This window comes from Lagenorhynchus albirostris, chromosome 8, assembly GCF_949774975.1.
Source record: "Lagenorhynchus albirostris chromosome 8, mLagAlb1.1, whole genome shotgun sequence".
NCBI lineage: Eukaryota > Metazoa > Chordata > Mammalia > Artiodactyla > Delphinidae > Lagenorhynchus > Lagenorhynchus albirostris.
In genome coordinates, this window is record NC_083102.1 from 103,912,753 (window position 1) to 103,940,502 (window position 27,750).

At 36.5% G+C, this 27,750-nt stretch overlaps 2 protein-coding genes across 2 annotated transcripts in view; one reads left to right on the top strand and one right to left on the bottom strand.

The window, feature by feature from the left end:
* Nucleotides 1-23,272, bottom strand: part of SPMIP7 (sperm microtubule inner protein 7) — a 56,405-nt gene extending 33,133 nt beyond the window's left edge. Inside the window, exons 1-2 of the mRNA XM_060156239.1 lie at nt 22,720-23,272; nt 14,466-14,563 (exon numbers count right to left, since the gene is read on the bottom strand). Coding sequence (XP_060012222.1) covers nt 14,466-14,563; nt 22,720-23,272 — 651 coding nt within the window. The remainder of the gene's footprint in view (nt 1-14,465; nt 14,564-22,719) is intronic.
* Nucleotides 23,273-26,051: 2,779 nt separating this feature from the next.
* Nucleotides 26,052-27,750, top strand: part of ZPBP (zona pellucida binding protein) — a 103,014-nt gene continuing 101,315 nt past the window's right edge. The window contains exon 1 of the mRNA XM_060156237.1: nt 26,052-26,154. Coding sequence (XP_060012220.1) covers nt 26,052-26,154 — 103 coding nt within the window. The remainder of the gene's footprint in view (nt 26,155-27,750) is intronic.

A 27,750-nucleotide genomic window follows, 5' to 3' on the forward strand; every position in this document is an offset into this window, starting at 1 on the left:
TTTTCATATTGTGATGACAGGATTCTTTTGTCCTCAAATATATTATTTGGGTAAAATGATATTATTTCTTCCTTAAATATCTGACCTTGCTCATTAGTAAAACTACCTAGCCCTGGAGTTTTTTCTGTAGAAAGTGTTTTGATAATCAATTAAACTATTTAATAGGTATAGGGCTCCTCAGACTTTCTTATTATGTCAGTTTTGTTGTGTTTTCAAGGAATTTTCTCATCTTAGCTAAGTTGTCAGATTGACTGGCATAAAGTTGTTTATCATATCCTTTATTAAAAAAATAAACTGTATTGAGGTATAATATACTGCAATGAACTAAATTCGATAAATGCATACAACTTGATGAGATATTATAGCTGTGTATATCCACGAAAACACAACAGACAAGATTCAGAACATTTATATTTTGCAGAAGTATTTCTCATGCCCCTTTGCATCTATATCTCCCCCTGTTCCCAGGCCAGGGCAACAAATGATCTGCTTTTTGTCACTCTATATTGGTTTGCATTTTTAGAGGTTTATTTAAATAGAATCAGTTGGTATGTAATATTTTGTTTCTGGCTACTTTCATTCAGTATAATGATTTTGAGATTCATTCATGTTGTTGCATGTATTAGTAGATTTTTATTGCTGAATACTATTCCATTGTATGACTATGCCACAATTTGTTCATACTTTCACATGCATGTGAACATTTGTTTCCACATTTTGGCAATTATGAATAAAGCTGCTTTGAATATTTATGTTCAAGTCATTGTGTGGACATACATTTAAATTTGTCTTGGGTAAATATCTAGGAGTAGAATGGCTGGGACACTTGATAGGTGTGTGTTTAACTTCTAAACAGTGTTAAAGAGTTTCCAAAGTATCTGTAATGTTTCACAATCCCGCCAGCAGTGTGTGAGAGTTCCAGTGTTCTGGATCCTTGTCAACACCTGGAATTTTCAGTCTTTTAAATTTTAGCCATTGTGGGGATATACTGTTTTTCACTAATGACTCAGCATGTTGAACATCTTTTCATGTATCTTTTAGCCATTCTTATTTTTTTTGTGAAGTGTCTGTTCAGATCTTTTGTTCATTTTTCACTTGGGTTGTTCGTCTTGTTATTGACTGATTTTAAGAGGTTTTTATACATTATAGATACAAATCCTTTATCATATATGTGATTGTGAATATTTTCCCATTGTGTAGCTTGCTGTTTCATTTTCTTAACAATGCATTTTGAAAATCTAAATATTTAAAAAATTTTACAATCTTAATTTTATATTGAGGCCTATTATCCATTTTAAGGTTAATTTTTTGTATATGTTAATATAGTAAAACTTGATTTTTTTCCCCATAGGATATCCAGTTGTTTTAGTAATATATTAAGACTTCCCTTTCTTCACTAAAATGCCTTGGCACATTAAAAAAATCAAATGGCAATATATTAGGTGGCTCCACTTCTGGACTCTCTTTTATGTTCCATTAATCTGTATCTATCATTTTCCCTTTTGTACTGATTATTGTAACTTTATAGTAAGACTTGAAATCAGGTGGCATAAATCCTCCAAGTTTATTCTTCTTATTAAAAATTGATTTAGTTATTTTAGGATTCCATTTTATATTGATTTTATAATCAGCTTGCCAATTTCTTCAAAAGTGTCTCTTAAGATTTTGATGGAGTTTGCATTGAAAGTATCTATAGATCAACTGGGGAAGCATTAACATATTAACAATAATAAGTCTTTCTGTCCATAAACCTGGTTTGCTTTCCATTTATTTAGGTCTTCTTTAATTGATTTCATTCATCAATGTACTCTAGTTGTCAGTGAAGAAAATGTGCATGTGTTTCACTAAATTCTATGTTGATTTTGGCCCTATTGTAAACAGAATCTTTCGAAATTTCATTTTCCAATTGTTGCCTTCTGATATGCACAAATACAATTGGTTTTTGTATATTAACAATAAACTTATGCCTTTAATAAATTCAGCTATTACTTTTAGTAGTTGTTTTAAAGATTCCTGAGGATTTTCTATAAATATTAGGTCATCTCTATGTAAAGATAGATTTGTTTCTTCCTTTCCAATATTTATGACTTCTACCTCTCTTCCTTACCCTGCTGCAATAGCCATTACCTCCATTGGATGGAAAATAAAAGTGGTAAGAGCAGGCATTTTTGTCTTGTTCCTGATTTTAGAGAAAGAAAATTGTCTTTCATCATTACTTTAGCCTTAGTTCATCACAGATGCCTTAAATATCAGGTTGAGGAAGTCCCCTCATAAATCTAATTTGCTGAGAGTTTTTATTACAAATGAATATTGATTTTTCCCTTCTTCCTAAGAATAGTCTTGGTTATTTCTGATTCTTTGGTTTCTGCATCCATTTTATAAAGAAATTTTCAATTTCCACAAATACACAGATAGGATATTGACTGAAATTACATTGAAACTGTAAATCAGCTTAGAAAGGTCTAAAAAAACTTTAAATGTTGAGCCTTCTAGTCCAGATAATAGTATATTTCTCTATCTATTTGGGTATTTTAAAATTTCTCTCAATACACGTACTAACTTTGCCACAGGGTTCTTGAATATGTTTTGTTAGATTTATTACTCAATAGTTAATAATTTTGATGCAATTTTAAATGATAGCTTAAACTTTTAAAAAATGTTCTGCTTCTCACTGATATTTAGAATACAATTAATGATTTTATAATAATATTTATTTCTAGAAAACTTATTACACTCATTTTTTAATTTCAGTAAGTTAACTGCAGATTTAATTGGATTTTTAACATGCATAATCATATTATCAAGAATAATAGATTTGTTTAACACTTTCTAAGTTTTATACTATTCTTATGTTTCTTTGATTTGGCTGGCTAGGAACTCCAATGTGTAGAGTTCAAATATTGTTTGATTTACCTTTTCATAGATATCTATTGTTAATTTGAGGATAATTTTCAGTTCTTTTCATCAAACTTTTTTCTTTTTTTGCCTATGTTTAGATGAGTATATGACTTTTCTACTGTGATACAGTTAGTTATGTTTACCGATTTCCTAAAGTTAAGCAAATTTTACATTTCTGGGGTAGACTTAACTTTATCATGACTTAACTTTAGTAACCACGTGCTATATTGCTAGACCCTAAACATGTATGTGCATCTTCAGTCTTTACCTGATACCTTTCATTACTGATTTCTACCTTAATTCATTTGCAATCAGAGCATATTCTGTGTATAATTTCAATTCTCTTAATTTATTGATTTATTTTATGTCCCAGAATACAATTTACCTTGGTGAACCCTCTGTGTGAATTGACAAGAATTCCTATTCTGCTATTGTTGTGTGGACTATACCAAGTAGGTCAAGTCAGTCAATAATGTTTTTTTATATCTTCTTTATCTTCACTTTTTTTTTTCTGTCTACCTTTTCTATCAGTTACTAAGAATGGAGTGTTTAAATCTCTGATAGTGATTGTGGGTCTGCTTTTCAGTTCCATCAGTTTTTGCTTCATGTATTTGAGTTGCGTTATTAGGTCATTTTATAAATTGACCTTCTTTATCATCATGGAATATCTATCTGGTAAAATTTCTTGTTCTGAAATCTACTTCGTTTGATATTATTACAGATATTTCTGTTTTCTTTAACTCTTTTTTGTGCAGTATATATTTTCCCATCTTAAACTTTTATCTATTTCTATTTAACATGGTTTTCTTGTAGCCAGAGTATAGTTGGGTGTTAATTTTTTTAATCCAACATAAAAATTGCTGACTTTAAATTTAATTATATATAGTTAGAGTCAATATAACAATTGACATAATTTGGTTTAAATCTAGCTTTAAAATCTAGCTTTATTTACTATTTGTTTCACCTCCTTTTCCTTTTGCATTACTTTGTTTTGGATTAGTTAAGGTAATTTTTTTCCTCTTTACAATTTAATTTTATCTCTGCCTATTAGCTTTCTTTCTTTCTCTCTTTCCTTCCTTCCTTCCTTTCTGTGTGTCTCTCTCTCTTTCTTTCTTTTATCATGGTCACTCTAGGATTTACAATACATGTCTTTAATTCTAGGGTTTACAGTATATTACACCATTTCACAAATGGTGTAAAAATTACAACAGCATATCCCCTGACATTTCATCCTGACATTCCCTGGGTTACTGTTATACAGTTTACTCCTACATATGCTATAACCTCTAACTACTTGTAATGGTTATTTCTTTCTTTTCTTTTCTTTCTTTCTTTTTTTTTTGCTGTACGCAGGCCTCTCACTGTTGTGGCCTCTCCCATTGTGGAGCACAGGCTCCGGACGCGCAGGCTCTGGATGCGCAGGCTCCAGTCACGCAGACTCAGCGGCCATGGCTCACGGGCCCAGCCGCTTCGCTGCATGTGGGATCTTCCCGGACCGGGGCACAAACCCGTGTCCCCTGCATTGGCAGGCAGACTCTCAACCACTGCGCCACCAGGGAAGCCCTGTAATGGTTGTTTCTTTAACAGTCAGTATACTTTAACTTAAAAACAAAACATAGTATTTTATTTTTACCCACATATTTACCATTTCTGTTGATCTCAAATCCATTTCATTGTGGAAATTCAAATTTCCATATACTTTAGTTTTTTCTATCTAAAGAACTTCCTTTATGTCTGCTAGCAATGAATTTTCTCAGCTTGGTTTTTCTGAAAATGTCCTTGTGTGTTTTGACTTTATTTTTGAAATGTGTTATTTCTGGTTAAAGTATTCAGAGTTGATTTTTTAAAAATTTAAAATGTGTTTTCATTTTATTCTGGCTTGCACAGATTCTGACAAAAAACCTACTGTCAGTTTTACATGTGTTCCTCTGTACATAATTTTTTTTCTCTAACTATTTTAGGATTTTCTCTTTATCACTGTTTTTCCACAATGTGGTTGATGTGCATGGTTTTATTTATCTTTACTCAGCTTGGCATTTGCTGAATTTTTGGGATGTGAAGATTCATAATTTTCTTCAGTTAGGAACAATTTGGGCCATTATTTCCCAAAATATTTTTTCCCACTCTCCTTTTTATCCTGGAATTCCAATTACATGTATGTTAGACTGCTCGACACTGTCCCACAGCTGACTGATGCTTTATTTGTTAATTTTCTCTCTGTATTTCATGTTCGAGTTTCTACTGCTATGTCTTTAATTTCACTGACCTTTTATTCTGCAGTGTCTAATCTGTTCTTGAAGCTATCCATTTATCTTTCATTTTAGACATGGTGTTTTTCTCTACAAGTCCTTCTGAGTCTTGTTTGTATGGCCCATTTTCCACATCATCACAGTGTGGTCTCCTCTACATCCTGAATGTAGGGAACACATTTGTAATAGCTGCTTGACATATCCCTGTCTGCTTGTTTCTTCATGTCTGTCACTTCTGTGTCTGGCATTACTGACTTACTTTTGCTCCTGACTATGGGTAATATTTTTCTTCTCCTTTGCATAAAAATTAATTTTTAATTGAGTTTTGCTTATTTTGGATGTTAGTTCATTGGTTACTAGAACTTATTTTAATACTTAAATAGTGTTAGATTCTGTTCCAGCACAAAGTTCAGTACTTGAAATCAGTTGGGTGCTTTTGAGGGTTGCTTTTAAGTTTTGTTTATTAAAGTCCAGAGGAAGCTTTAGAGTAGGGCTAACTAAGCCTGACTTCAGAGGTGACATCCTTCTGAAGCGTCCACCTGACATCCCATGAACTAAAAAGTTTCTTCCTTCTACTTTGTGGGGACATGGACATCCCCTGCCTGTTTGAGCTTCAGAAAATGATCATGCCAGTTCTTTACAATAGGTGTTTCCTCAGCTTTGGTAGTTTCCCCTTAAGGAGGCACAGATCATTGCTCAAAGATCTGCTCATTCTCTTTCCCAGATCTCCAGAGCCCCCTGGCTGTAGCTCCCTCCCCCCTGGTATCCTACTCTGCAAATTATGCTTGACTTGCCCCTCACCCCCAGAACATCAATCCCTGTCTCCTCAACTGCATGAAAGTGTGAAGCTTTGTATGGATTTCCCTTCCCTGGACTGTGGTTTAGAAACTGTCTCCGGGTAGTAAGCCAGTATGATTGTGGAGTTCACAATGTTCTTCCTTCCTCAGAGAGCTTAGTACTTCACTGCCTCTTGTCTAGTGTCTGGAAGCCATTATTTCTCAAAATTTGTTCAGTTTTCTACATTATTAAGGCAGGATAGTTGAGTGCATGTTACTCCATCTCCTGTACTTCTTTAATTTCTTCTGTTATCTTTTTTCTCGCTTTGTACTATTGTTGTTTTCCTTTGCTGTCCATTTTCTAGCATTTTGAGAACGGATTTTCATTCATCAAGAAAGGTGCTACTGGTGTTTAGTGGGGAGAAGCCAGGAATGCTGCTAATCATCCTACACTGCACAAAATCTCTCCCACAACAAAGAATTATCCAGCCCAAAATGTCATTGCGCCAAAGTTGAGAAACCCTGGTTTAACATATTATTTCCATTCTATCATTTAGTTTTTCTTCAGGTACTCCAATTATACATATATTCTTTCTTCTTTGCTTATCTTTGCTTATCTTCCTTTTCAACCATTTTCACTCAGATATTTTTAACTAATTCTTCATTCTTCTTCTCTTGGATGTCTTCCTGCCTTTCTTCAAAGTCCTCCATTAAATTTTTATTTTAATTAAATCTTATTTAATTTTAGTTTCCTTGGGCATCATGAAATTAGGTCTTAATTTTGAAATGAATTTTCTTTCACTTGTTTCACCTAAAATTTTATTTGTAAATCTTTGAATTTCTTTAGGCAGGCAATTTTCATATTCTCAAATGCTTGCCTGAAAATATATAACAAACTTCAGAGTGTTATATTACAATATTTTTTAAAGTTGATTTGGGGAGGAATTTTCTTCACTAAGGTATTTTGATTCTTGTTTTCTGTTTTATTACAGTTTTCTTTAATTAATTCTGTGAATTTTGTGTGGTTTAATATTTGTAGTTCAGTGGTACCCTCTTCTGTCAGTGTAGCAAAGTACAGTTTCTTTAATAAAGTTTTTTCCTTATCTTAGTTGACTGTTACCAGAGGGGTTGTAAAATCTCCAATTAAATAATTCTTTTTGCCTTTCAGGATCTTAAATTTTCCTCTTTTCCTTCTTTTTTTTCTTTTAACCTTCTTCTCCTACACAATCAATTCCTTTCAGAAACTGCCATCTCAGATCACATGTTCTTTTAACTCCTTCTCTGTAGACTTAGACTTTGACATTATCTATATTTTTAGTCCTAGACTTTGTCTATTTATCCACAGTTTTGACCAATTTTAAGCTGGCTTCTGTCTACCATGTAATTTTTCCAAAGCTGTCCTTATTTACCAAAAAAAGGGTTTCTGTTGAGATGTTGAGACATGACTTGTTAGGATTTTCTGTTTTCTTTTCTTTTGAACTTGCAGTAATTTGAAATTTAGAGTTTCTCTGCCTTCTAGTTATGGTGATGGTAAGGCTTTTATATACTGTCATTTGTCTTGTTCTGCACTGTTTTTGAGGCTATGTGGGGATTCACAGTTTTATGAGGTCAGCATTATATTTGGCTTCCCCAAAGTTATATATTTTTGTTCTTCTTGATTGACAGTGGCAGATATTTATCAATTGTTTATCAATGAACCAACTTGTGGCCTTGGTGTTCTTTTAAAATATATGTTTGTTTTCTCTTTTCTTATTTCTCATTTTATCTTTATTATATCCTCCATTCAACTTAAAAAACTATTATTTTTTTCTCATTTTGAGATGGATGCTTGCTTAGTTCTTAAATTTCCAGGTTTTCTTCTGTTATAACATATTCATTTAAGATTATTTAAAAAAAGATTATATATTTTCCTCCAGGCACTGTTATAGTTGCATTCCCACATGTTGCTACAATAATTCTATTTTATTTTTTTATTTTATTATTTTTAGTGATAATTTTTGTTTTTATCCCTTAGAAGTGTGTATACAAGGAGACTAAAAGTAAATGAGCACCAACAGTTACAATTCCAGATCCCTTCCTTTTTTAGAATTAGCAGTAGTCAAATTAATATGAAGAACCTGGAGGAGGCCAGGTAGCAGAAAAATATATAAATTATTGGCCTAAATATCTTGACAAGCTATGTAAGTATTAGAAAATCACTTATTTCTCTCTGGGTTTGTTTCTTCATCTGTTAAATGAAACTTCAGAATTGTATGATTCTTACTGAAATAGTTATAGATGAAATTATATGATACCTGGTATTTTCTTTAAAATAACTGAGTGAGTTTAGGATTGGAGTATAGATTATATAAAACTGGCCAAATAATAACTGCTGAAACTGTATGATGGGTACATAGGAGCTCTTTACATTATGGCCTCTACCTTTGTATATGTTTGAAATTTCCCATAAATTTTAAAATTAATAATATTTTAAGAAGAAACAGATGATTCTTTGCCTCTCATTTTCACAAATTTTACTGCAAGAGGCAAGTACTATCTGGGATCGACACACAAAACCAAGATCACAGGCAACATCTTCAAAATGTTAAAAAGAATAAACTATGTTTAATCTGAACAGAGTCGATAATCTTCATATTGGATGTGTACTATTTTTAAAAACTGATGGTCTTGATTTCTTTTTCACAGATCATGAGAACCAGTCCATCCTGACCGCATAAGTGATTTTTTTCTTCTTCTCTGGTTTGTGGTGTACTGACAATGTAAGCTGTAGTTCTGATCTATTATTTGGTTTCTGTTTGACAGTGGAGAATCTGGAGCAGGAAAGATTGTGAACACAGAGGAGCGTGTCATCTAGTACTTTGCAACAATTGCAGTTACTGGAGAGAAGAAGGATGAAAGTGGCAAAGTGCAGGTGGGTCTGATTGGTGTGTCCAAATCAAGACTGTCAGAGTGCTCAGGAAGCCCAGATGTGAGGACTGCTCTTGCCTTTGCAGGGAACTCTGGAAGATCAAATCATCAATGCCAATCCCCTGCTGGAGGCCTTTGGCAATGCCAAGACAGTGAAGAATGACAACTCCTCTCGCTTTGTGAGTCTCTGGGTCACAGAGGGTTTTCTCAGGGCTTAAATGCCCCAAAAGGCATGTATGAGTTATTATTCAATCTCTTCTTACTCGTGCACTTCCAGTTTTGTATGTAATGTCATCTTTTTCACTTGCAAGGGTAAATTCATCAGGATCCACTTAGGTACCACAGGGAAATTGGCTTCTGACCTGATCCAAGTCCCTTCTGCCATGTCTGTATCTCCTGTAGTCTGGGGATGATTTGTAACTTGCCCTCTATCTAGGTTTTCTTCGAAGCTGGCCTGCTGGGTCTTCAGTCAGGGACCCTCACTGGCTCCAGGCTGGTGCCAACCATGGCGGAATCACTTCTGGCCTTTCCTTCCCTGGAGGTGCACTCCTCCCATGATCGATTTTATTTTTTAAATTGAAGTACAGTTGATGTACAACATTATATAATCTACGGCTGTACAATACAGTGACTCACAAGTTTTAAAGGTTATACTCCATTTATAGTTATTGTAAGATATTGGCTATATTCCTTGTGTTGTACAACATTTTATTATTCAGTTCAAGATATTTTCTAGTTTCCTTTATGATTTCTTCTTTGGCCCATCACTCATTCATAAATACATTTTTATATTTCCAAATGCATGATTTTCTAAGGTGTTTTGACCTGTCATAATAGTCTTGTGGGCAAAGAATATACTTTGTATGACTTAAAACATTTGAAATATTTTTAGACTTGTTTTATGGCATAGTATTTGGTAATTTTTGTAAATGGTCCTTGCAAAAAGATTTATTTTTGTATGTCTATTAGGTTGAGTTGTTAATTGTGCTGTTTTATTCTACTATATCTAGTTCCAGTATATCTATATGTACTATATTCCCCAGTATCCCGTTGTCCTGTTGATTGGCACACAGTTTATGATGATTCCTATCAGCCTGAGTCATTAGCAAATATTTCAGTGCCTTTGCAGATAAAAATCCATGTTTAGCATAGAGGTCACCCAAATAAACCTAACATTGTTAGTGTTATGCACTACTAACAAATATGAAATCTTTGACAAAACAATTTCTGCTACATCAATATAATTTCTACATCTTTTCTGAAGATTACACATAAACATGGGTAAGAATAAGGGCTGTGTGAGAGATGGAGCAAACAAGCAAATAAAACCAATGGATCTACTGTCAAAAATGAGGCATGTAGAAATGCAAAATCACATCAATTTTTTATTTCTAAAAAGTATTCTAAATTACAATTGACTACAATTCATTTAAAATGTTTTAGATTATGAGCTTTTCAGCAATTTACAAGATTTGTCACAATTACCTGTTTCCTGTGGGCAATGTATTGATAAAGTTGGTGAGTGATGTGTGGATAAGATTGGTCCTCCTCTAGTTTTACGGGTAAAGATTCTGAAATCTGTCATTTCCTATTGTTCTTCTTCAAGAAGGTAACTAAATATTTCCTAGCAGGGTCTGAATTTATGTCTCCCATTTTCTGGTGGTTCATATTATTGTTCATCATCATCTTGGTTTATCATGTCATTGGTATCATGGCACAGTCTTTCATTGGAATCTGGAATTTTCTCAAATACACATTTTTCTCAAATGCACAGCCTTTCATTGGAATCTGGATTTTTCTCAAATTTTTCTCATTTTCTGGTTGTTCATATTATTGTTCATCATCATCTTGGTTTATCACGTCATTGGTATCATGGCACAGTCTTTCATTGGAATCTGGATTTTTCTCTTCCACTTCCTGATTAGTCTTGTAAGCTGCCACTTCTATGTTATGTAGCTTCAATTTCTTTATGAAATGTTTTAGTTTCCAGGTCCTCAAATTTATCATCTACATAATTTCCTAATAAATATTCATTTTCTAGTAGCTATTCTTCTGCTGGTGCGTCTTCTATCTCTGTTCTCTGAATGTTTTGTGTGTACTATTTCATAAAGAAGTGATTAAATTTGATTTTTGACTTCATCTCTAGTGCTCTTGGAATCTGATTCAATGGGAACCTCTACTAATAAATCTAGATATTTCCTAGTTTCTTCTGACAAGACTAATAACATTGAAGGAGATCTCTCTTTATGTCCTGATACTTTAGCATCATTCACATTAAGATCCTCTATCACCAACAATATCATGTTTCAATTTCCTAGAATTTCATGTTCAACAAGACCTAACAAAAGATAACAACTGATGCCCAGATTCTAAACAATGCAATTACCATAAACAATGTGAAGAAATAACTTTCAAAAATCTCCTTCTTTCCATTTTTGTGTCTTCTGTGCTTTGTCTGTTTTTTGAGACTCTTGCTGCCATTTTTGTTGGTGCTGGGGCTGACACCAGCAGCTGCTGCTGCTGCTGTCATGATTGGCTTACTAATAATTAATCCTTAATGTACAGCAGAATATGTGAGGGGATGCCGCAGGGAACTCCATAAATAAACAGCAGTGGATATGATAATTGTGTCTTCACATGTTGCTTCTCTCCTATTCTCTTACACATCTAGAATTCCAAATAAACATATGTTTTTCTTTTTCACTGTATCCTCTATGATTTTTACTCTCCCTTTGGTATTTTCCATCTTTTTGTAAATTTGTGCATCATCAAGAGTATTTTCCTCTCTTTTATCTACAGTTCTCCAATTCTCTCTTTAACTGTGTCTAATCTGCTACAGCACCCATCTACCTTATTCTTTGCTTACTGTATTTTTCAGTTCTGGTACTACATTTTTCTCATTTTTCTAATTTTGCATTTTCTAATTTCTAACTTATTTACAAAAATTTCGAGCTTAATCTTTTTTTCTTTTTGAACATTTTATGCATATTTCCAACGTCTAGAATCAATTTTTGTCTCTTTGTTTTCTCTCATTTCTGCTGATTCTCATTCACAGTGTCCGTTCTCTTTATGCGTTTGGTTACTGTTGATTATGTGTTAAACATTATATTTTAAAAGTTATAGACAGAAATAATTTGAGGCTTAGTAATTAATATACTATCATCCTCCAAAGAAGTTTTATTTGTATGTCTGGATTCTGGGAATGATAGCAATCTAGGATCACCTTAATACCAGTCCAAGACTTGGTTTTCTCTTTTATCGTGAAGCAGCTGTAGTCTGTTCAAGGCTTTTTACTATTGATCTACCCTTACTTCTAAGGTGAAAGCCTTCAGGTGTAGTGGGTGGTTTTCAAAGACCAATTCTAATTTTTGGTGTTTTATACCCACGAGGCTAGGAAATGTTCAGTTAAAGTTTAGTTTCCCTTTCCAGAACAGCAAATTGCTGTAAGGCTGAAGTGACCCTAAGTGATAGCTTAAATTTTAGAGTTTCTACCCTCTCATTGGCCCAGTAATTTCTCTCCACCTTATTAGCTTTTTTATATTAAAAAAATGTTAATCCAGTTGTTTTTCCATTGGAAGTACTGTCCAATGTTACTTAGCTCCCACTACTGGTAGTAAAATATCAAGATTTTGTCATAAAAGTCTAAGCTTATTTTAAATTTAAATAAGTATGCTCTATAAGCTTTTGCAGGACAAGCACAAACTTCAGAATTCTAATTCTACAATATATAGCTAAGTAAAGCATGTAGCCTTGCCATAAATTTGTAGCCTTAGATGGAAAAAAAAAGGCATTAATGCCTTCAATTTCTTATAATGTTCCCTTTCATTTGCTTTCACAGGACTTACCAGAAGGAGCAATAGACTCTTTGAAGAGTCTGGAGATGGAATAAGTGAAACTAACAAATTTTCTTTACCCTTGTAAACAAATTCTGCCTTTTATCTGAATTTAGAATAGCTCAAAACAGGTCAAATCTCCCTCATTTCTAATGCTTTAATTTTCTTATAGAGAAAAATGCATAGACAAAGAAAGACATGAAGCCCTGGCATGGGTGGATGGCATCTTGAGTAAAGGAGGCATTGGTGACATTTATTTTGAATGACCTTTTTATTCCATGGCCATATACCCTAGTACATGATTTGTGGGAGGTATGCTCCATTCCTCTTTGTGGTAAAATTAGAAAAGGCAAAGGGAGAGGTGGGGAAAGAGGGAAAAGAAGAAATCAATCTGTATCTCTAAGTACAGATAATTTATCAGGCAGATCAACTTTAGGAAGGAGTACATACAAGAGTAACAGAAATGGAAATTGACTCCTTGAAAGCATCCGTATCTTTACTGCTAATAGGCATGGGTTTATTTTTGGAGTGATGAAAGAGTTCTAAAATTAGATGTGGCAATGGTTGTACAATTCAGTGAATATCCTAAAAAAATGAAGAAAAAAACCCCACTGAATTGAACACTTTAAGTGCGCAAACTTTATGGTGTGTAAAACATACCTCAGTAAAGCTGTTTTTTTTTTAATCCCTTGTCATATCTATGTATTCCTTGGGGAGTCTTCAAGTAATTTAAATACCATGGGTTTAGAATCTATTAATCCATATAGGATGATTCAGACATATATCTAGGTTTAAAGTTTGTGGTCAAAAGTCAGTTGCTTAACATCACAGGACTTCAGATTTCTCAAATAATATGGGGATAACAACACTGTCTTGTCCAGAAGCAGGGACTCAAACACAATTTTTGTTCAATTAATACATGGTAGGAGTGCTCTAGGTGAAGTGTAGGATACAACAAGGAAAACACACCAGTGGGAATGTGGTTTCAGCTGAAATCTAGCTTTATTCTGTTTCTTCAAGGAAGTCAGTCATTGGCCAAAGCCTGAGTGGTCAATGTGGGAGGGTGCAGTGTCCAGCTGGCAGCTGGCAGACATTTAGTGGCTATTGCCTACTGCCACTGGGGAGGGTGCACTTGCCAGTAGAGGGGCCTGTGTTGGGCACTACCATCATCTACTACTCATTCTTCTTCCATAGTACTGTTCTGTTGTAGGGATGCACAGACATGCATAATATACAATAACTGTGAACTTCTACATAGTGCCTGGCCCATAAGGAGTACTTTATAAATGGTAGCTATTTTTTTTAAACTTTTTATTTTATATTTGGAGTATAGTTGATTGGCAATGTTGTGTTAGCTTCAGATGTACAGCAAAGTGATTCAGTTATACATATACATGTACCTATTCTTTATCAAATTCTTTTCCCATTTAGGTTGTAACATAATACTGAGCAGAGTTCCCTGTGCTATACAGTAGGTCCTTATTAGTTATCTATTTTAAATATAGCAGTGTGTACATGTCAATCCCAAACTTCCTAACTATTCTTCCCACCCCCCACCCTTCCCCTCTGGTAACCATAAGTTTGTTCTCTAAGTCTGTTTCTGTTTTGTAAATAAGTTCATTTGTATCATTTTTTTTAGATTCTGCATATAAGCAATATCATATGATATTTCTCTTTCTCTATCTGACTTACTTCACTCAGTATGCGTAGCTATTTTTTACAGGGCATAAAATATCAAATACAGACAAGGAAATAAATTGATTACAAATACTACATAATGCTATGCAGTAAGAAAACCTTACGGTACATGTTGCTTTCTCATCAAATGTATATAGGTGATTTACTGAGTATTCTTCATGATGAGGTTGTAAGGCAGTAACTCTCAGTGGGCTTGTCCAACCTGAAAACAAAAATATATGTGCTTTGGGTACATACGTAAGAAATACAAATGTACACAATGCAATAGGAATTTCTTCTTCCACCAGAAATACTTCCTACTAGAAAGCTAAACAGTGTGGTATTGATTTTTCCATGGATTATCTAACAACTTTTCTCAGCAGTGAGAACAGAAGTACTCTGGAATTTAAGTGTTAGATTAATTAAATAGTGTACAATTATTTGTTATTTATTATTGGAAGAGATCTCTTGGGCACTATTAATCTGTGCATGTGCACACAGACAGGTTGGGGATGGTGGTGACACAAAGGAGTTTACTACGTAGATAATTCAACCTAATGATAAGAGATGGGCAAATATAAAAGCTGCCTTCAACAAATATTTACCTCACCACAAATGAAAGCAGATGAATGTATAAAGATGGAAAACAGATTTCCTGGTTTTGAAGTGCTCATGAACAAATGGAAAAGACAGACATGTAAGTAATTAATTTCAGTACAATGTGGTGACTGTGATCATTGTTGAGCTCTGAGTGCTGTGGGAGTGCAGAGGAGGAACATCTAATCCAGCCAGATTGTAGGGAGTTAGGAACATCTTCCTGAAGATAAGACCGGACCTCATCTTGACAATTGAGTATGACTTGGATAACAAAGGGGAAGTGGAGGAAGAAGAGTCATTCCAGATGCGGGAACAGTATGTACAATGGTAGGCTTGCCCTGTGAGAGCAGCATCACAACTCTTACTGAAGGTTGGGTATAGCTACATCTTGAAATGGCAGCCAGGGAATGGTGGAAGATGAACAAAAGAGGTAGGCCAATGTCAGGACATGAAAGCCTTGGACCTATCCTCCTTGGTAAGTTTTAATAAGAGAGACTGATAACTTTGGCAAATTACTCTGGTTTGGACAGGGGACTAGTGTAGGTGAAGATAACGGTTGTACCACAGAGATCCTTTTCCTACTGCATGGGGTCTTCTAACTTGGTCCTCCACTTTTTAGCTTTGCCCCATGAATTAATCTAACTCAGCAAAAGATGAACTAAAATGCTAAAACTGGGAGCTAGCTGCACAGCACAGAGATATCTAAGCATTGGTGAGATGAATTGTGAGAGGGATTTGGAATAACACAGGAGCACCCTGGTCACCATGGATAGCAATCTGGCGAAGCTCCATAAGAGACTACAGCAATACTTGGGGCTTAATAATGTATATAATTCCTGGCTAAGGTGCCACTGTGACCTCGTGAATTATTTGACCCCGTTGAGTCTTATTTTTCTTACCTTTAATGATTGCTGTCAGAGTTGTAAAAACTACCATTAATGTATTTAAAGGAATTGGCAAATTTCTGGCATGCAGTTTATAACATTATCAGTTAGTAGTTGTAACATTATTAGTACCTACAGTAGTAAGTAATATCATCTTCAGAATGATGATGTTGATTCAGTCAATATTTGACCAAGCAGGACAGAACCTGCAAACTCAGAAGTGGCAATGAAGGGCTGGAGAACGGGGGCCCCTCTGTGGATTCTGAAGGTAAGTGACAGAAAGTAGCAAGTGAGAAGGCCTTGACACAGCACTGCTGACTGTGAAGATGGAGCAGGCCATGTGAGAAGACTCCAGGAGCAGAGTGCATCCCCTGCTGCCAGAGAGCAAGGAAACGGGCGCCTCAGATATGAGGGACTGTATTCTGCACAGTTAGAATGAGTCCCAAAGTAGATTTCTCCCCAGACCCTCCAGATATGAACAAAGAGCACACCTTGACTTTGGCAGTTGGATCTCAAATAGAGAACAGAGTTAAGCCTGATCAGGTTTTTGACCCACAAACTTGTCAGTAATAAATGGCCTTTGTTTAAAGGTGCTAAGTTTGTGGCAGTTTGTTATAGCAGCAAGAGAAAACTAATACAGAAGCACAGGCAAGAGGCCAAGGCAGAGTGAGAGAGGCCGTGCTGAATTCCACGATCTTTTCAGTTTTGAGAAGAAGGATAATTCTGTCTGTGACTCAGCTGGCCAAAGAAAACCCTCCAGTAGATTCTCATGCCATCAGCAGCAATACGGTGCTTTTTGGTATCCTCCGATTTGAAGCCATTCTAGCAGCTACTTAGAAAAAAAAAAAAAAGGAAAGTAGAAAAACAAGAAAACTAAAATTTTGACTTTAAGCCAGAGTAGAAGTAAACAGGGCAATGAATTACAACTATATACCTCAGGGGCACTACGCTTACATCTAAGTATGATGACATCCTTTCTTCTACCTTGTTTCAGTAACTAGTGCTGCAAAATAACCTCAAACCTAGTAGCTTAAAACAACCATTCATCATCTACTGGGACTCTGAATTGTTCTGTCATAAGGCATAGCTCCGATAGCTGAAAATGTTCAAAATGACCTCACTCACATGGCTGGCAAGTTGGTATTGACTGTTAGCTGGGAGCTCAGCTGGGCCTGATGACAAATGCCTTATTTTTCTTCCCCTCTGGATCTAGGTTGGGTCTCTCACAAAATAGTGACTGAAACTCCAGGGGAACAATCCCTAAATGACCAATCTCAATGTGCAAGTACTTACCAGGCCTCCACTTGCATCATGCTTGCTAATATCTTATTGGCTAAAGCCACTCATATGTCCAAGCCCAGAGTCAACGTGAGAAGGAAACAGACCTCATTTTATGGTTGGAAAAGTGGCAGGCACACACAGGAAGGGGTGAGCTGCCAAAAGCCACTTTTGGGAACAGCTATTACACACCTCTCCTTCATAACCCACAGTCTAACTTCATTGCTTTCATGCCACCAAACAAATATCAAGTCTTTTGTCAAGGAAAGCACTGTATTATTTCCTTGACAAAAGTATTTCCTCATTTATTAGAGATTTAACATGTTTAAAACTGTGATCGTATTTTTACAGTGAATGGGTTTTGTGTGTAACCCATGAAACTGTATGAGTTTGGAGGAGTCTACTATGAACACTATTTTCCTATAGGCCTTATTATTTTTATTATAAAACATTTCCATAACAAGGTGTTTTTAAGGAAGTCAAAACCTTAGAAGAAAGATTCAAGGACTATTCTATGTATTTTTTCTTTTATTCATGTGTTATCTCTCCTCTAATGGTTACAGACAGGTTTTTTTTTTTAAACATCTAAAATACCCTTTGTGAGTGGTCTTCCCTGAGTTTTCTTTCTCAATATAGCAAAAGGTAGGTTAATTATGTTGATATTTTCAAAGAACCAACTTTAGGTTTAGGTTATTTTTTCTGCTGTTTTTCTATTCTCTATTTTATTTATACGAACCAAACATCCAACCTTCAAAATATGTGATACAAATATTGACAGAATTGAAGAGAGAAATGGCCCTACAATAACAGTTGAAGACTTTAGTACCCTACTTTCAATAATGAATAGAACAACCAGACAAAGATCAGCAAGGAAGTAGAGAACTTAAACAACAATTTGACCTAACAGACATTTACAGAACACTCAAACCAACAGAATACCCAAGCGGAATACACATTTTTCTCAGGTGCACTTAGAACATTCTCTAGGCTATATTGTAGGTGACAAAGCAAGTTTTAGTAAACTTAAAAGGACTGAAAGCATGTAAAATATATTAATACTTTCTGAACACAATGGAATGAAACTAGAAATCAATAGACTGGAATAAAATTAAAAACTGATATATGAAAATTAAACACCACACCCCTAAATAACCATTGGGTCAAAGAAGAAATAACATGGGAAATTAGAAATTATCTTGAGACAAATGAAAACAAAAACATAAGTAATGGGGTTCAGCAAAAGTAGTGCTAAGAGGAAAACTCATAGGTATAAATGCTTGTATTAAAGAAGAAATATCTCAAATCAACCACCTAAATTTACACCTTAAAAAACTAGAAAAAGAACAAACTAAACCCAAAGCTAGCAGAAAAAAGAAAATAATAAAGATTAGGTCAGAAATACACAAAATAGAGAATAGAAAAACAATAGGGAAAATCAATGAAAGCAAGAGTTGGTTCTTGAAAAGATCAACAAAATTGACAAACATTTAGCTAGACTGACTCAGAGAAAAAGAAAGAAGGCTCAAGTAACTAAAATCACAAACAAAAGAAGGGACATTACAACTGATTTTTGCTGGAGGTCATTGAGAGGATGTGACCACCCACTGACCCATGAGCTGAACTCAGGCAGTCAGAGGCTCCTACCCCCTCCTCTGTCCTTGAAATGAATGTATGTTCTGCCCACTGTTCCCACAGGAGGAGCTGTTTCAGGAACACAGCCTTGAGAGAGTAACGCTTCGTTGAGACCATCTGGACAGTATACGTGACTGAACCCTGTTAAGTCCTCTACGTAAACTTGAAGATTCTGGAGGGTGGGTGCAGAGATCTACTCATCTTAAGGCACCTAAGACAAGCATAAGTAAGTTTCCTTGGTAATTAAACCTGCCACCTACCCGTCTGGAGAGTCTGCCTCTTTCTCCTTGCCCTGTGAGTACAGGGGCCAGTTTTGGATTTCATCTGGGGAACTCCTGAGGTTTAGAACCAACAATTTTACAGAAATAAAAAAGGATTATAAGAAAGTACTATGAACAGTTGTACACCAAATGATTATATAACCTACATGAAATGGACAAATTCCTAAAAACACATAGCCTACCAAGACTGAATCATGAAGAAACAGAAAATATGAACAGACCTATAACTAATAAGGAGATTGAATCAGTAATCAAAACTCCCAATGAAGAAAAGCTCCAGATCAGATGGCTTCACTGGTAAATTCTACAAAATATTTAAAAAAGAATTAACACTAATCCACTTCAAGCTCTTCCAAAAAAATTGAAGAGAACACTTCCAAATTCATTCCATAAGGCCAACTGATACCAAAGCCAGACAAAGACACTACAAGAAGAAATGGACCAATATCCTGATGAATACTGATGCGAAGATCCTCAAATACTAGAAAACGGAATTTAACACACATTTGAAAGGATTATACACCATGACCAAGTGGGGTTTATTCCTTGAATGTAAGGAATTGTAACTGAGCATTAATACATTGTGTGGCAATGTAAAATGGATTAGCCACTATGGAAAACAATAGCTGGTTCCTCAAAACATTAAACACAGAATTACCATTGAGCAATTCCACCTTTCGGTATATACCCCAAAGAACAGAAAGTGGGATCTTGAAGAGATATCTGTACACCCACATTCATAGCAGCATTATTCACAATAGCCAAAAGGCGAAGCAACCAAAGTGTCCATTAATGGATGAAAGGATAAACAAAACGTGGTATGTACATAAAATGGAAAATTATTCAGCCTTAAAAAGGAAGGAATTCTGACATATGCTACAGCAAGAATACTGCTGTCCATGAGGACACTATGCTAAGTGAAACAAGCCAGTCACAAAAAGACAAATACTGTATGATTTTGCTCATATGAGGTAGCTAAGGTGGTCAAATTCATAGAGAAAGAAAGTAAAATGATTGCTAGGGGTTGAGAGGAGGGAGGGAAATGTAGTTAGTATTTGATGGATATAGAATTTCAGTTTGGTAAGATGGAAGGAGTTATGGAGGTGGACAGTGGTGATGGCTGCACAATAATGTGCTTAACACCAATGAACTACACACTTAAAAATGGTTAAGATGGTTGTTACTGAGGGTGTGTACCCCAAAATTCATATGTTGTTGTCCCTACCCCAATATGATGGTATTTGGAGGTGGGGCCTTTGGGTAATTAGGTTCAGATGAGGCCATGAGGGTGTGGCTCCCATGACAGGATGGAACTAGGAACAAAAAACAACTGACCACGGTTAAATGTCTAGATAAGGTTGAAATAGGACAAAAAATCAGTGATATAATCTTTCAGGATCTTGTTTTGATATTTATGAAAGTCCACTGAAAAGCATAATGGTGTGTGATATAATTAATTCTGAGAAGATATCCTTCTTTATCAGAATGTATGAGAAATTATGTGTATTTAGGTTTGCTAAAAACTGAAAGTATTTATTATTTATAATTAATGATTATTTCCAGAATCACTGAAAGCATAGGCCAAATTATATTGAAATCAATCCCTGAACTTCAAGTATTGTTCTTTGAAACTGTTAATAGATCATAACAGCTACTACTAATTAAATGCTTTACCAGGTTCCACGAATTTTGCTAAGTATTTTACCCATCTTAATTCATTCAATTCCTACAATTTTATAAGATAATTTATGTATGAAGGAACTGAAAATTCTGGACTTTAACTTAACATGACTTTGTTTAACTTTACAACATCTAACAAATGTTATTGGTTCATTCCTTTGTCAGATATTTTTACATGAAAAATGGTAAATAGCCCTCGCTATTATAAATTATAACTAGTATCTGAATTTTATAAATAAGGATACACAGGCATAGAGATTAGCAACGAGTCCTGGGTCATGGTGCAAGTAAATTTCCTGCCAGGAATAGAGTACAGACAGTCTCACTCTAGAGCCTATCTTCTGCATTCTGCTGTACTGATCTAGGCAGTGAAATAGAGGTTAGATGAGCTCTATATTTGGTTCTGAACTGTTGGTGCAATGTCTGTTATCCCTATTTCAGTCATAAGTTAGCTTCTTCACCTCTGATTTGTTGGAATGCTTTGACAGTTCACTCTTAGGAAAACTTAAGAAAACAAATCAATATTGTTCTTAAAAATTACACTAGGTTGGGATTTTCTGCTTACAAGCTAAGTGTTATACTTGTCTAAAATAGGACTACAAGGAAAAATGACCTCAATTCCTTTAAAGAAGAGTTCTTGATAATGACTATTAGTGTACATTGAAACATTAACAAAAGATTGAGCTCAAGCTCCTTTCTGGACAGATCAGAAAATTGGTCACTAGTTCAGAATCAGTGAAAACTGTACTATGGCTGTAAGACTGGCCTGAACTCATCAATGGTTCCTTCAATGTGAATTGCATTTGATTCTCAGTAATACCTTATTTCCCTAGATGGTATTTCAAACGGATTATAAAATAATTATTTCTTAAAATGTTATTGGACCTCATTTATATATTTACGTGAACATTCCAAGCTAAGGAATTTCCCTAAGCCTACCCGCTGAGGCCACAACTGGAGTGCACATTAAAAGCATAGTTCTTATCCCTTGCTTATCTCTCATCAAATTGGTCTTTTCTTGTTCAAGAGTGGGTATCTGGAGAGTGTGGCTTGGGACCATTATGTTGTGGGGCTTTGCATTTCTACTACCTTTGCCCTGATTCGTACTCCCTTCCTAGTCCCAAGTGCCTATGGCCTCTCTTCATGGAGGAGTAGCAGGAACCATGAGCTTCCACTGCTCCAAAAAACAATGATGTCACTGTTCCTCCACACAGCCTCCCTAGGCTTCTGGTCTGTGGCTGGGCACTGCAGAAGAGTGGTGAAGAGGGCACAGGCTCTTAAGGCTAGAGCAAGCTCAGCATCTCTTGCTATAGCACTTGGTCTTTGCCTTTCCCACATGCTCAAACATGTTAATCTCTTTTCACTCCCTGCCTACCAGGCACATTCCATACAGGAACACTGCCCGTGGATTTCTTCTGGAAGTTTCTCACCACTTCTGGGCCAGGCTTGTGACACCCTCTGGGAGTTCTTACAGAGAAACCAAAAGGTGTAGCAGTCAGTGAGTGTTCATCAAATTCTGCCTCCAGGAATGTGGTGGAGTTATTTATGCAGGGGTTGCCTCTCTTCAGCTCCTGTTCTTACAAGACCTCAAAATTTACTTTCAACTACTTTCGCATTGCATTTCAGCTCCTGTAACCTAACTCTTTGATAATCATCAGCAAATTAATTATTTCAAAGGACAGAGACAGATAAGGAGGCATGATACACAATTATCAAAGTTAAATATAAATTCCTTTGTGGCAAAATTAGGTTATCTGTGTGTTTAGAATAAATTATCTGATATATACTTTGAATTGGCCACATAATGATGAATGTATTTTTTGACAACCAACTATTTTTTTACAAACAGGTTTAAAAAAGGCTTATCATTCTTATTACTTTTTCCTTACAATCCATAATTTAAAAATAAGAATTCCTTATTTGGTCTTTTACAATTTTATGTCAAATGAACTGCTAAATCTTAGATCCATGCTCTTCTCTCTCATTTGAGTGTTTAAAAATTACAAAGCCCATGTCACTTCATTTACCTCCAAGTCTTGCTCTGATGGAAATGTCTGGTACTGCCCTGGAATTCCATCTCCTGTCTTGTTTTAGTTCTTCTAGTAATATTTTTTTCCTTTTTAGTGTCGTCTGAAATCCTGTGTCTGGCCTGGGAACTCGATGTTGAGGTTTCACATCACTGAAATCTACCAAGCTTGGTATGGTTCTGCCAACGCCAGGCTTTAAGTCAGCATCACCACCAGGACTCACAAACCCTGAACAGGTGTCACCTAAGGGTACATCATCCCGAAGTGGAAATAATGGATAATCTGGCCCATATGGTGTGGGATAAGGATAGTGTAAATGATAGTCTGGCAGGACTGAAGGGGGATAAGGGTGAAATTTAAGAAAAGTAGGGTTGCCTTTCTTTTCAATTCTGCCACAGTCATGTCTGTCCTCAACTCCTTTCACAAAAGGCATGTTCAGTTTTCGTAAGAGAGCATGATAGTGTGGGTAATCTATATTCTCAACAGCCTTTGTTCTTGAAAGGAAAGATCCTTCAGAGACACTTATCTTTCCAGGTGTGTGCTGTGAATCCATATATGCGGCCTTTCTCTTTAAAATTGTGGGTGACTGTATATTAATTGCTTCTGAAGTCTCCTTTCTCTTTAACTATAAAACTCTTATATTTCTAACCACTGACGACTGGTTAACCTAACATAGTTATTGATTTGGCTTTCTCAATGTCAATAGAGTTTTTTCTTTTAAAAAATTTGTAAGGTAAATATTTTTTCTTCATCAAAGGAAGTAAGGGATCAGAACAGAAAAAACTAAACGAAACAGAGCCCATGTTGCTTGGCAACAGCTAGAACTCTAACACATTGGACCATTTATTATATACATCATAATTTAATTCTTAGGAAAAACAAAAACAGACTTGTCAGTAAAATCTCCATGACAGTTTCCTCAGCAATGCTCAGGAAAACTGTGCTCATTTTTTAATTTTTCCATAAGTTGATACTTTCTGGGTAAATGAGATTCAGTAAAGGGTATAAATAAAGCAGTTAATGAAGAGGCAATATATTTTTTAAAACATATGTCTGAGATATTTTAAGTATTTACCTGATAGATATAAAAAAGTACAAAACACACTGCCTATATAAATTGTAAATTTAAATGCAGTACAAAAAATGAACATGTATTACATTACAGTTAAATCAATGTATCTAATTTTTAAGGAAAGTAACTTGCAATTTATAGTCAAAGTACAGGTTCATCTTTTACGTGCCCTACATTATCCTTACTTACCTTTTTGCTACCATGATGGCAGAGTAAGAGCAAAGAAGTTCTTAATCTCATTTCAGGAAACTACAGTAAGTAGCAGCTATTATCTCAATGCAAAAAAAGACATCATCAATATACTGTTCATTTAAAAGCTCATTTCAACTAGGTAACTTGGTCTTGCACGAAAACTGCTATCAAAGGAATTCCAGACAGTAGAATTTGGGCACAAAAGCTAACACCATCCCTACTGGAGTAAAAAGTGCAAATATGAATAACAGACCCACTTTCTTTTTGATTTTCAGCAATCAGCTTTCCATCTTTAGAATCACACCATACATTAACTAAGATCTCCAATATTACTTCTTATTCTCAGGTTAAATATTAGGAATTTACACAGCAGACCAAGGCAGGAGGGACTGAATTACAGAAAACAGAGATTTCACGATTTAGCATGGTCTGAACAGTCCTCTCTGCCCTTTATTCTCTATAAGTCCACAGTCCAAAGTTCATTTGGTAAAAATCATGTTGTGCAGGTTGACTTGTTTATAAAAATTAAAAGGAATTTTAGCAGAATATATATCCAGACAAATATAGTGATTTATTCGGCACTATTCAGTAAAATTTGTTTACTAGGTGTGCTCAAAGGAAGTGCAAGACCTTGACCAAAATGCTGGCTGGATCTAAATCATGCAGGTCTCTTTACTAAGACATGCCTGAACAGGCTGTACTCAATTCAAGACTTTATACAGATTAGAAAGGATTCTTAAAGAAGTAAATCTACTCAGTAGAATAAACTGTACTGGATACATTTTACCAATTAGCACATGCATAAAGATAGCCAGAAAACTCAAGAAATAAGCAGAAATTTCAATTTCCTTTGTTAATAAGAACCAAGGACTTCTTTGGATATTTACATAATCCTTAAGAAATGTCTTCAACCTGGTCCTGGTCCAAAATGAACTCTCCTTCCTTTCTGCTAGATGTTTTCTGTTCTTTTCTTTTTAAAAAATAAACTGGTTATTTGAATGCTTACTTTATACCAGGAACTATCCCAGGAATTGAGGTTAACATGGTGGCAAAACACACATGATTCTAGCTGTGAAGACATAGTTGGTAAAGCAGGCCAGCTGAAAGACAGCAAGGGGTGATGCTCTCTGTGGCACAAACAAGATACATCTGAAGGCATTGATGTTCGAGATACGCCACCGAACAAGTGGGGAGGTGGACTCAGGTGGGTGCTCAGGCTGTCAGTTCGAAAACCCTCATCTGGAGAGAAGGACACCCAGTGATGGCTTTCGGACCACCTGGACCACTCATTTCTTCCGATTACACAGGGTTATTGGGCATTCTGTCTTCTGTTGCTTAAACTTCATTGTCCTATGTACTTGTACCACCTGGGTAAGATTTACTTGTATCGTAGCTCCCTTCACGTGAAGTGAATCCTTCCCACCGCAGAAACGCAGAGTATTCTAACAGGTTCTGGCTATAAACACCCACGTAGGCAGACAGGTGGTTTTATGCATCTTTCTGAACTCAGGTATTAAAAGACCATCTTTCGGGCTGAGTGGTCCATTCCATCTAAGGCTGTTGCCTCGTTCTTCCCGCCCAGCCTCTTCCTGGGGCTCAAGGCCCACTTCCATTCCCAGTGGCTGGATCTTGCATCCATCGCCCAGTTGCGTCCCATAAATCCGTAGGTAGTCAGCAGCCGACGTCGGGAGAGAGAGGCAGCCCTCTCGGGCTGGACCAGCCCTCACTCCCGTGACCCTCGCCCTGTGGTCCAGAGTCGGCCTCAACACTCAGACTCGGCCAGCCCGTCCCTCTGCCCGCGACTCTTCTGCGGCTCCACAACTTTCCACAGGTCGCCTATGCTTTCCGGGTTGCCTGCGCGACGGCGGGGTCCTGACGGCGGGCGACTTCGTGCCCCCCGGGCCTCCACTACCCGTCCAGACCCGCCCCCGCCCTGCCGGAAGTGGTGGCCCTTTTTCCGGCCCCCCTTCCGGTCCGCTGGCTGGCCGGTGGGCGCGAGCTGCCTAACGACCTTCCACGCTGAGTGTCGGCCGGCGGCGGCAGCGGCAGCGGCGGAGGCGGCGGGTGGATGGAGGCCTCGGCCCCCTGCCGAGCACGGCGGGACTGGCGGCGGTCCCGGGCCGCGGTGGTCCTGGTGTTCTCCGCGCTGGTGCTGCGGGCGCCCCCGTCAGGTGAGGCGGCGGAGGGCGGCTACGGACCGCGGCTCCCGGAGGTTTCTGTGTGTCACGTGCGTCCGCTGATGGGAAAGCCTGTATCACTGGTCCCGCTCTTGAATTTAATAGGAGAACTGGGCACATTGATGTCGTATAGACGGGCGAGGTCATTCAAACACCCACAGCTCAAGGCTTGAGATTAAATTGGCTGTTAACAAGCCCCTTATCAGCCCCCGGGTCCTTTGCCAGCTTTCCGCGACGTACGGGTCTCAGGATTTCAGTGTATTTTGAAATGAGTAGACATCCCGCCGCTTTCTCATTTCCCGTGGTCCTGGAGCTCCATCTATTGGTTTTAGCTATAAAGTACAGGAAAGACTGGAAACTTAACAGTTTTGATATTCTGCTGCCGCCGTTTTTTTCCTCCTTTTGATTCAGAGATCCGAAATACTTTCTCATGTTTTAAAAATAGAGTTAAGATACCGAAGGGAGTGCTTAATTCAACGGTCATCATTTAACTAGAAAGGTTTTGGCTGCGTTATTTTGCGTTCAAGTTTTAGGCTTTTTAGAAATAAAGTTATTTTGCGTTCAAGTTTTAGACTTTTTAGAAATAAAGTATCTCCCAGAATTTAATCATACAAAGCTCAAAAGAGGCTTGTTTAAAATACAATTTGTGCAGAAAAGGGGCAATGAAAAAAGAAGCCCTCCAAGAATATGAATGAGGAAGGGCTGCGGAGGTAGACAGGGGATAGGAGGAGAATGGAAAGAAATGGAGTGAAGAGACATTACAAAATATGCCAAAGTCCAAAGGTCATTCTAGTTTAAGTAGAGACTAGCTGATAGCTGTTAATTACCCCGTAGGAGAAGGATGCTTCTTGACCATGGCCCATGATCTTATGCTAGGTACGACTCTTTGTGTGTGTGTGTGTGTGTGTGTGTGTGTTGTCTTTTGATCCAAGAACAAGATCAGGCCTAAGGATATAAGAAGTAGACTAAGAACGCAGTATCTTAATATGTAAGGTATGAATAGTGAAGCAAATTTATGTAGCGTTTTATAGTTTATACGATAGTCCATTCAGTTCCTACAAAAACTCTAAATCTGGAATTTAGTCTCATTTTGCAGATGAGAAAACTGAAGCTCCTGGAGTTTTAATTGACTTTCTTAAGACTCGTTAGTGGAAGTTGGGATTTAAATCCAGGTCATCTGACTTTGAATAGCATACTCTTCTTGGTTCTGTACCTCCTCTCTGTTAACAACAAAGAAAATTTGGGTCTAAGCTTTATTGCATTTTTTGTGCTGCTCCTGCCACTTGTCTGTGCACACTCATGTGTCCATCAACATTCACTTGTTCAACGAGGACTGAACAACATCAGAATATATCATATTTAACAATTATTATTTAATATTTGCTAGGTGCAAGGTATAGTGCTTGACAGATTATTTTTTTCTTGATTAAATCTTTTTTTTGCTTGCTGGTTTTTGCAGAGTCAAAGGATGGCTTACAAAGAGCTCCCCAGTCTGGCCCTAACTTCCTCTTCTGCTTCCCATCCCTGTGTCCTCCAGGTTTAAGGAACATACTTTTTTCTTCCAGTTTTATTGAAGTATAAGTGACATAC